Genomic DNA, 11,987 nt, shown 5'->3' with positions numbered 1-11,987 from the left:
TATTATGTTAAGTGAAATAAGTCAGTCAGAGAAGGACAAATACCATATGATTTCACTTATATGTGGAATCTAAAAAACTGAATGAATGAGCAAAGTAAACAGAAATGGTCTCAGAGATATGGAGGAACAACTGATGTTTGCTAACTGGGAGGGTGGTGGTGATGAGGGAGAAAGGGAAGGGATTAGACAGCATATATAGGTAACTACAATATTGCCACAGGGATATGAAAGACAGTTTGAGTAATATAATTAATAATGTTGTAAATATTTTGTAGGATGTCAGATGGTCACATGTCTTGTTAGGGAGACCGCATCATAGATGGGGTAGAGGCTTGATCACTGCACTGTACACCTGAAGGTGATGTTGTATAATACTGTATGTCAACTATAAGTGAATATATATATATGGTCATGGGACATGGAGTATAGCATGGGAGTGGAGTCAAGGGAATTTTAATAGATATGTATGATATTGGAGGGGGGGGAAGTGTGGCGGCGGATTGGGGGAGGGGGTTGTCACTTTGAGGGGTAAAAAGTATAACTATTGCACTGTGTTGTACAGCTGAAATTAATTTTTAAAAAATGTGTATTTCACAATTTTAAAAAAAAATCTAAAAAGGGAAGGAGTCAAATTTTCCTAATGACTTTGCCTGTCACCTGATAAGGAATCACGAGCTCTTCGTTGTCACAGAACGTATCATGTGTTTAAAAGAACTAAAACAAAATTTACAATTAAAAGCATATTTGCAACAAATAAATTGCTACCAAAGCAGTACATTAAAGGATCAGAAATCTAAGGAAGACTATAGATGCATTTCAGTTTAAAAGTATACTTTCCTGAATACTAAAAAAAGAAAATAATAATTAAACTTTACAAATGGAAATTTTTCTATGTATAATGCAAAAGTAGTACATGAAAAAGAGAATTTTTTTTTCAGTTTTATAAGCAGCTTGTTTTTTACTGGGAAACACCTATAAATGTTGCCTATCGTTTAGTAGCTACACACCTTTCAGGTATGTTTTCTCTTTTTATTACAGAGTAACAGGCTTACAGAAAAATGCACAGAACAGAAATGTAAAGGAAAATGTAAAACCACAAAGCAAATGCTGGTGTTATGAGCATATAGGTCAAGAGCACTGCTGAACCTTAAGTGCTCCTGCTTTCCTCCTTCTAATAGCCACCATCACTGTCCTCTGAGAAGGTAACCTACTAACTCACTTCCAGAGCTACATACCGTGTAGCTTTGCCTGTTTCTGAGCTTCCTATCAATGTAAACATAGTACATACTCTTACAAATGGCTTTTTTCTTTCACTCAATATTGTGCGATTTATTCTGCTGTTGTTTACAGGTATAGTTAATTCATTGCGGCATATTGCAGTCTACTAATGAACAGTACATAGTTTATTATATTTACCCAGTGCACTGTGAAGGGTCATGGCAGCTACTTCCAGCTGGACGCTAACACTGCTGCTCGGCATTCCTTCTCAGGCTTCCCACTGCTTCCCATCCGCCAGCACCCTGAAGACGCCTGTGCCTCCTCCCCTCTCCCCAAAGGAACCACTCCTCTGTCCTTAACCATCTGTATATATTTACAGAGTCACCGGTAATTTAGGACTCTGTCTATCCACCCACCCACCCACATCAAAGAAATCATACAGTATATACTTTTCTGTACCTGGATTTCTTGTTGTTCAACATTTTATCTATATGATTAAGCCGTGTTATTGCACATCACAGTACTTTTCCATTATGTTGTCATCTATTTTATAAATACACCACATTTTTCCCATTCTTCGACTGAAGAAAATTGAATGTTTTCATTTTGAGACTATTCAGAATAAAGTTTCTATAAACATTCTGAACATGTTTTGGTGGATATATGTACTCACTTCTCTTGAGTATATACCCAGGAATGAGTCACAGAGTATACATGTTTTAACTTGAGTAAATACTGCCCGTTTTCTGAAGTGGTTCTACTAATTATATGCCCACCAGCAATATGTGAGTTCCCGCTGCTCTGCATCCTTGCCAGTGATAGGCATGGTCAGTCTCTTCAATTCTAGCTCTTCTGGTGGAGTACAAGGTACATGAATGCAGTTTTATTTCACATTTGTCTGAACTTAATGATGGTGAATACCTTTTCTTATTCAGACTGGCCACTGGAATGGCCCTTTGGGGAAGTGCCTGTCCTAGTCTTCTGCCTGTTTAAAAACTGAGTGTTTATTGATTTGTTGGAGTTCTTCATATGTTCAGAATAGGAACCCTTTGTCAGATACACGTATTGCAGACTGACCTTCTCAGAGTCTGTGGTAACATTTTCTTTCTCTTAAGAGTATCACTTTATAAAAAGAAGTCCGTAATTTTAATAAAATCCTAATTATCCACCATATCTTTTATGGTTGGTAAGCACTTTTTATGTGCTGTTTAAGAAATCTTTACTTATACCAAGACCTTAAGATTTTTCTCCTCACGTTTTCTTCTAGCAGCTTTTTTTTTTTTTTTAACTTTTCACACATGGATTTGTGGTTCATTTTTAATCTAATGAGCCTGGGTTAAGGACAACCACTGACTCAGCACCCTTTATTAAAAGCACCATCCTCTCCCTATTGAGATGCAGTTCTTTGTGCTAAATCAGGTATTCATATACTTCTGGGTCTATTTCTGGACTATTCTGTTCCATTTGTTTATTTGTCTATTCTTATGCCAATACCAGTTTTAATTACTGGAGCTTATAATAAATCCTAATGTCTAGCAGTGTAACTCTTCCAGCCTGTTGTTGTTCCTCTAGATTGCCTTGGTCATCTAGTCCTTGGTACTTTCCTATGAATTTTAGAATCTACTTTTCAGTTTCCACCAAGAACACTTCTCAGATTTTGCTTAGATTTTGATTAGGATTACATTCAGCCTACAGGTTAACTTGGGGAGAACTGACATCTTAATAATATTGACTCTTCCAAATCATAAACATGGTATAGTTTTTTTTATGTAGGTCTTTAATTTTTCTTAGCAATATTTGTTTTCAATGTAGAAGTCTTGCGCATCTTTCACTAGATTTGTTGCAGTATTTTATGTTTTGTATGCTAATATAAATGGTATTTAAATATCTTATTTTCTATTTGTTTGTTGTGTATGTAAAGAAAGATAACTTATTAGGGAAATGCAAATCAAAACCACCAGATTTCACCTCACACCTGTTAGAATGGCTATCAAAATGACAATAAATAACAAGTGTTAGTGAGGCTGTTGAGAAAAGGGAATCCTCATGCACTGTTGATGGGAATGCAGATTGGTGCAGCCACTGTGGAAATCAGTATGGAGGTTCTTAAAAAAATTAAATATAGAACTACCATATGATACAGCAATTCCACTTCTAGGTATTTATCCAAAGAAAACAAAACACTAACTTGAAAATATACATGTACCCCTATGTGCACTGCAGGTTTATTTACAATAGCCAAGAAATACAAGCAACCTCAATGTCTAGCAACAAATGAATAAAGAAAATGTGACACACTCACACACACACACACAATGGGTTTTATTCAACCATAAAAAAGAAGGAAATCTTGCTAAGTGAAATAAGCCAGACACAGAAAGATAAAATACCACATGATGTCACTTGTTGTGGAATCTAAAACAAAACAAACTCTGAGCTCACAGATACAGAGAACGGACTGGTGGTTGCCAGATGCAGGAGGTAAAGACAGGGTGGGTGAAATTGGCCAAAAACGGGGTCAAAAGGTACAAACTTCCAGTTATAAAATAAGTCCTGAGGATGTAATGTACAGCATGGTGACTATAATTAATAACACTATATTGTATATTTGAAAATTTTTAGAGAGTACAGTAAAACCTTGGATTGCAAGCAACTTGGTTTGCGAGTGTTCCGCAAGACAAGCAAACATTTCTAACACATATTAACTTGGTAAACGAGCGATGTCTTGCAATATGAGTATTTTTTTTCCAAAACGAATTATGCTCTCAAACCAAGGTATTACTGTAAATCTTAACTTTGTCATCACAAGAACAAAAAAATTTTGTAATGGTAATGAATGCTAACTAGACTTATTATGGTATCATTTAATAGTACAGACATCCCCCAACTTACGATGGTTCGACTTACGATTTCTCAACTTTACGACGGTGCAAAAGCAATATACTTAATAAATTACATGAGATACCCAACACTTTATTATAAAACGGGCTTTGTGTTAGATGACTTTGCCCAACGATAGGCTAATGTAAGTGTTCTGAGAATATTTAAGGTAGGCTGGCATAAGCTATGATGTTTGGTAGTTAGGTGTATGGAATGCATTTTTGACTTATGATGTTTTCTATTTACGATGGGTTTATTGAGATGTAACCCCATTAAAAATTAAGTAATTTCTGTATATACAAATATCAAATAATTATGATGTACACCTGAAACTAATATTATATATCAATTATATCTCAAAAAAATTGTTGTGCCCTGTAATAGCATAAGAGGGCAAGCATAGTAAAATTACTCATATCACTACTTACATTTAGTTATTATTTACAGAATTGTTAGAAATAATAAATAGGATAATCCAAAACAAGATAACTGATACTTGTTACCTGTCCCAGCAATTTTTAAATTGCACATATTTTAATTTTAGTAGTTAGGTTTATATTTTATTCATACATAATCATGTCATCTGTGAATGACAATTTTACTTTTTTCCAACTTTATATTTATTTCTTTTTCTTGTCTTATTACACTAGCTAGTACTTCCAGTAAAATGTTGAACAAAATGGTGATAGTGAACATACTTACCTTGTTACTGAACTTGGGTGGGTGGGAGTAAGCATTGAGTATTTAATTAGTAAGTATGATGTTAGCTGTAGGAATTTTATAGATACAAATATCCCTTCTATTCCTATTTTAATAAAGAGTTTTTATCATTAGAGGATATTAAATTTTATCAAATTGTTTTTCTGTGTCTATTAAGATGATCACAAGTTTTTCTTCTTTGTTCCGTTAGGGTGTTGAATTACACTGGTCAATTTTGAATGTTAAGCTGCTTTATATTCCTATAATAAACCCTACATGCTCATGACATTATCATCATTTTCACATATCACTGGATTCAGTTCTTATATTTAAGATTTTTACATCTATGTTTGTGATGTAATTTTCTTTTCTTATTGGGTTGTCAGAAAAGTTATGATGTATTTTTTCTGTTTTTCATTGCAAAAATGCCTCATGACCTTTCTGACAACCCAATATAATGATATCAGGTTCTAAGCTCATAAAATAAGTAGGGATATTTTTCTTTCTTATTACTTGGAAGAGTTTGTGTTACAAATGGTATTATTTCTTTCTTAAGTATTTATAAGAAATTTATCAGTGAAGCCAAATGAACCAGGCATTTTCTCTGTGTTTTAAATTAAGGATTCAATTTCTAAACAGATATATAGGACTATTCAGATGTTCTAATTCTTCTTGTATTAGTTTTAAGATGTTCCTCAAGGAATTTGTTAATCTAAATTGCATAATTAATGAGCATAGTTGTTTTTAATATCCTTTTTTGTTTTAATATTTTAAGGTGTAGTAATATTCTTTTTTCATTTATGATATTGTTCATTTGTGTTTATCTACCTACTGCCTGCATACCTACCTATCTTGTGGGGAGTTTGAGGAGAATCAGGCTAAGACTTTATTAATTTTATCAATCTTTTCAAAAAATCAACTCTTAGCATTTAATTTTCTCTATTGTATATTGTTTCATTGCTTTCTGCTGTTATCTTGATTATGATGATGCCTGCTGTTAAATTTATCCACTGAGTTCATAATTTAGTTGTGTATTTTTAGTTCTAAACTAGCCACTTTTTAAAATGGTTTCCAGTTTACCAGTAAAATTTTCAAGCTTTCCTTTTATTTCTGAGAATATACAACATCATAATTTTAAAGTATGTACATAATAATTCCATTACTTGGAGCACCTTATTGGGAAGGAGAGTCTGTTTATGTTGGTTGTTATTTCTCTTGATTTTTGATGTTATCTTATTTCCTCATGTGGCTGGGGTTATTATTAGTATTATTATTAGTATTATTATTAGACTTATAGCAGTTTTAAGTTTCCAGGAATATTTAACAGGATGTAGAGAGGTCCCATATATTCTCTCCCTTCACAGTTTCCCTCACTATTAACATCTTACATTGGTGGGGCACATATCCTAAAATTGGTGAACCAACAGTGATACATTATTATTAACTAAAGTTCATAGTTTACATTATTTCACTTTGTGTTGTATAATTCTATGGGTTTTGTCAAATGCATAATGTCATGTACCGACTATCATACAGAATAGTTTCACAGCCCTAAAAATTCCCTGTGCTCTACCTATTCATTCCTACCCTCCACCCCCACAACCCCTGGTAACCACTGATTTTTTTTTTCTGTTTCTATAGTTTTGGATTTTCCAAAATGTCAGATAGTTGAAATCATACAGTATATAGTCTTTTCACACTGGCTTCTTTCATTTAGCAATATGTATTCAAGGTCCCTCCATGTTTTTGCATGGCTTGATAGTGCATTTTTTTTTATTACTGAATAATATTCCATTGTATGACACAGCACAGATTTTTTTTATCCATTCACCTATTGAAGGACGTCTTGGTTGCTTCTAAGTTTGGGCAATAGTGAACAAAGCTGCTATAAACATTTGTGTGCAGGTTTTTGTTTTTTGATGCAAGCATCAAAGCTGGATTCCCCTTTTACCACCTAGGCAACTTCATTGAACTCTTTTCAGTATTCATCCTCAATGACCACATATCTCTGTGCCTTCCTTTTCCTGCGGCTTCTACCACACCACACTGCAGCTTCTACCTCTATGACCATTCTTCATCAAATCAAGCTCCTCTTTCCAAGTCAACTTAGTGTTTTTAGTCCTTTTATTCTTCTATCATCTCCAAACTCAAATGCTTAATTATACATCTCTAATCTGAATTAATCCTCTCCAAGCTTTACATTCCATTATTTCTAGTTATTTACACAATATCTGCCTTTAAGGGTCTAGGACATGTCTACATGGATACACTGCCCTCATTTCATATATGACATGTGTTTATTCAAATATATCTCCTCTTTCTACTCCTCAACTGACACATGTTCTTAATTCCATTATGACAACTCCACTTGTATCCTCCCTCTCATGGCTAAAATAATACAGTTTTCCTCTTTCTTCTTATTTAGCACCAAATACTTTTCCCTTCAGAATACTTCTGGAAGTCACTCTTCATCTTCGTTCCTATACCACAAATCCAAATTCCAGACTTCTTACTTCATTTTAAGTTTATTATAATAGTTCCTAACTGGGCCCCCTGTCTTCAAGCTTTCTTCTCTCTGGCACACTAGTTCTCCAACTTTTGTGTCCGTACAGATCACTTGAGAGTGATTAACAGTATTCGTTAGATATTGCATGTTATCTCATTTCTCCAATTAGGTTATATGATCATATAATAAGGGCAGGAATTAAGCACGACTTTTATTCTTCCCCCAGTTTGTAGCATAATGCTAGCTGCACAACACAGTCAATAGATATTTTACAACTTCAAGACTATGGTCCTTCTTTTTCCCTCAAAAACATTCGTAACAGTATTGAACAAAGAATTATTTCAGAGAGATATACTTTAAAATAAAAATAAGTTGTCACTTCAAGTGCCTCAAAAGGAAAAGCACAACTCGTCACTGTGCTCATACCAAGAGATCTCTCTTCACACTCACACTTCAACAATGTGCAGAGAAAATAAAAGAGAAGTCATCACCTACAGAAGGACATCCAACTCAATATACCTAGTTAAGCTTTTCCAAACAAATCAACACAGCAAAATAACATTATACAGAGACTCTACCAAAAAACACTTACCAGAAATGGCATAAGCTTTTTGCTTAGAAGCTTGGAGCCATAAATAAACAGTGAGCCATTTTATTTAGCCTGGGAGGAAAAAATAAAGCTGCTATTCCCCAGTTATAAGAACCTCTTACAGGAAAATAACTCTAAAGGATTATGATTTCTGCTCCATAGTTAATATTTTGTAACTTGTTTTAGTATTACTACATAAAAACATTATGACTTTTATCATTTAAAGAACCCCAAAAGTCTATTGCAGTCTTAGGAATTATAATTATTTAACCTTAGAACCAAAAATTTCATGTAGAAGCATTATCTTTAATTTGAGTGGGAAAAGGGTTTGAGTCAAAGAAATTATTTTTATAGTGATTATTCTGCCATAGGAAATAATACTCATGTGGATTATGACTACAATGGAGAGAAAAACAGTAAAGTATTTGGAATCAAAGAAAGTGGGAAATTAAAAGAGTAACAGTGCAGAAAAAGCATGGAATTGGGAATAGAAAGATATAGGTTTTAATTATACTGATGATTCTTACTAGTCAAGTTATCCTGGCTACCTACCACTTCAATTTCCTAATCTGTATAAACTATCTGAATGCTAAGTTCCTCCCAGCACGAAAATTATATATACTTACACACATTTTATAGTATTTCTATGTCACATATATTGTTTGTTTTCCCACTTTACCTGATGTAAAGTTGTAAGCCTCTAGGGCAGTGTCCCACATGGTGGAGAGGCTCTGGGTCATAATTATCTCACTCCATTGAGATTAACAATTTCTATGACTTCAAACCATTACCCACAGATCACATTTTAAAAAGTGAAATGGAGGGCTGGCCGAGTGGCACGTTGGTTAAGAGCTGGCTTGGGACGCCAGAGGGCCCCGGTTTGGATCCCACATATGAGGGCCAGTGACACTGCCCTCCACAGCTAAGATGCTGAACAACAGCTCAACCTGGAGCTGGGCTGCCTGAGTTGCCAGCGACGGCGTAGGCTGCAGCCCCTGCTGCAGTGGGTTGCCATGGGCTACCGTGTGTAGCCAGCAGCCAGCGTGAGTGGCCAGCAGCTGCCATGAGTGGCCGTCCAGAAGCCGGCGACTGATCTGCCTCACCCGGGAAGAGTGCAATGATGGTGCCAACTTGGGCCAGTGAAGCAACGTCCTCCACAACTAGACTGAAGAACAAAAGGACAGCAACTTGTCTGTTCCACTTCCCCCAATTCCCTAGCGCTGTTCCCATCCCCCAAATCCCCAATAAAAATCTTAAAAAAAAAAAAAAGTGAAATGAATATTTACTATGTTCACACCCATCATTTGGCAGGTATTTCAGTAGGAAAAACATTCATCCTAGTTCATACTACCAATGAAAGGTCATTTTGCAGGCGTCAAAATATCACCTCCTTCCCTCTTTCTGGTATACCTGTGATTAGTTGATAATCTCTCTCACCACTGGATGTCACTTTTGCTCCAAAAGAAATCAACCCAAACTAACCTCAATAATTAGAATCTGATCTCTAAGATACTTATCTCTAAAATCTCAACACAAAAATTTCTCTATAAAAGATCAAGTCAGCTCTTACAATTTCTAGTGATTTCCAGCTAACATCTGACTTCAGAGGTTTCTAGGTTTCAAACAGTACAAGGAAGCATAAATAGAATTCTATCATCCCAAATCATAAAAAAATTCACTGAAATCCCAGCAATACTCACACAATGCTCCAAACTTACTTGGCCTGAAAGAAAGTTGTATACACAAAAACAACAACAACAACACAAGTATTTATATATGAGTATCAGACACTGGAATTCCCACATAGTAAATGCTATTTTCTAATCTCAATGTTATATTACTTTTAGCATCATGGAAAGAAAAGAGCAATATTCAGAAATCAAGAACGTGAGGAAGTAATGACTTTTATACTTCTCATTGATCAGAATACATCTGGGAGTTATATCTATTATAATAACATAAACAGATACTAGAAACTATGTCCTTAGTTTCTAAATTCAAAATATGTAAATGATTTACAGTTCTCTTATGCAAATATGAACAGCTAACCTTTCCAATAAGCATAGACACTAAGATAATGGAATGGCTATGCTTAGAAGCCCCTTCCTCTCATCTCAGATCTTCTCACCTCCCCCAAACCAATGCCACTGCTAAAGGAATTTATCAAATGGAGACATATCAACTCATTTGTGGGATTTTTTTTTTAATACTACTTCCCCTCAACACACATTCACCAACCTTGTTGAAAATAACGAGTGAACCACTGCCACAGTGAGTAGCAGTTATTAATGGGGCCATGCTACGTTCCTTGGGTTTGTTGAAGTAGAAAAAAAGTTGAAAACCACTGACTTAGGTGAATCATGTGATTACATTATTTCCATGATGCCCTGGACTATTTCTAAGAAAACAAAGTTTTTAGGTTCTGGGGAAAACATGGCTGCAAAGTGAAGCTTAGAAAGGATCATGGCTGTGGGAAATATCGTGGCTATTTCAGGAGCTGGGGGAGCCTAGTTCCTCCTGCTGAGGCAAAGAAATGCTTGCCCCTATAATCTTGAGTTGGAAACAAAAAAAAACCCCAACATTTTAACCACAAAAACAATGTTACAAGTGTTAGTTAAGCACAGCTGAAACCGGCCTAATCGCCCTGTAATTTAAGTGCAGAATCAGTTTAATAGGACTTATATGGGCTGGTCTAGAAACGCTATCACTGAAAAACACTGTCTCTGTGGAAAAATGCATGTTGGCTCTGAAAAACTAACTTGTACACAAAATTTAGAAGTAAACCTGGTTGAGCAGTTTGGGTTTTCCCAATTTATCTCTGCAAGGTTGACAGCCAAACATCATGTTTAAATATCAAATTAAATACACCAGTAAAATCTCAGTTTTAATTATACATTTTATTCTCCTAAAATAATTATCCTTTACTCTATAGAAATCACTTTAATAAGAGTCTCTTGCCTTTTTCTGGGCAATCGCAGCTCGCTGCAGTTTCTCTTTAGCTTGATTATACTTTTCTTCTCTGTCTGTGATACGTTCATGAAGCTTATGCTTTTCTTCCAACCACTGTATCTGTTTCTCTTCCAATGTCCTGTCAGAAGAATATATGCAAAACATGGAAGTTAACTCTTAGAGTTAAATAGATGCTATCACAAGTATAATCAACCTTACTACTACCTGATTCACTACATCCTTAATTATCCAACTGTAGGCATTCTTACATGACCACGTATTTGCTAATCATACAGCAATACTGATCATTTATTTTTCATAATAAGCACCTGAGGTAGGTACTTCTATCATCTCCATTCCATAAATGAAGAAACTGAGGCTTAGAGCAGTTAATGAGCTTGCTTGAAGACTTATACCTAGTCAACAGCAGGATAAACACTTGATAACTAGCTCTGAACCATGATAACCATCAAGCTATAAACACAGCCTATGAAAGTTAGCTAAAAATCAACCCTGGTAACAAGTCTTAATGAGGAATGTTTTCTGGCTTGAGTAAAATTCATATTAATGGTATTTTAAAGTAACATCATAACTTTTACCTTTAAAGCTCTTCTGCATACTTTATATAATTTTTAGTATCATTACTGTAGGCAGTACAAATGAGATTTATAAATTCTGAGAAGTCAGATTATAAGCCTAAAGTCATACAGATTTTAAGTGTCTTAGCTGGGACCAAAATCACATTCTATTAAACCCGAGTCCAGCTATTTTCTGCTATATGATCATACGAATAACATTCAGAAAGCAATAATGAATTACTTAAATTTGCTAGTGATATTGTCATTAGAATTCTTAAGCACATTTCAGTCAAACACTTGAGAATTCCAAGATACAATGTTCTATTTCTTGCAAAATATAAGCAAAATAATTTGGACGCTGTGGAATGTCGCAACACATTATAGACAAATATCTTGCTTACTTCATTTTCCTGAAATTCAACTACATATATTAATGCATTGGCAAGACTTAAAATATGAAATAACAGAAAAAATGAAGGCAAGAAAGGTTTATGTGGCAAGGTAGCCTTCAGAAAAACAAATTTGAAAATATTTTGTGGATTCAAATAAAAATTTATAAGACTTACAT

At 34.8% G+C, this 11,987-nt stretch overlaps 1 protein-coding gene across 1 annotated transcript in view; it reads right to left on the bottom strand.

Moving 5' to 3' along the window:
* The window catches only part of CEP83 (centrosomal protein 83), a 119,456-nt gene that overhangs the window by 11,760 nt on the left and 95,709 nt on the right, over positions 1-11,987 (bottom strand). Inside the window, exon 12 of the mRNA XM_019661262.1 lies at positions 10,839-10,980. Coding sequence (XP_019516807.1) covers positions 10,839-10,980 — 142 coding nt within the window. The remainder of the gene's footprint in view (positions 1-10,838; positions 10,981-11,987) is intronic.

The sequence above is a fragment of the Hipposideros armiger genome, unplaced genomic scaffold, assembly GCF_001890085.2.
Source record: "Hipposideros armiger isolate ML-2016 unplaced genomic scaffold, ASM189008v1 scaffold_342, whole genome shotgun sequence".
In the NCBI taxonomy this organism is placed as follows: domain Eukaryota; kingdom Metazoa; phylum Chordata; class Mammalia; order Chiroptera; family Hipposideridae; genus Hipposideros; species Hipposideros armiger.
This window is presented reverse-complemented; position numbering and strand designations above follow the sequence as displayed.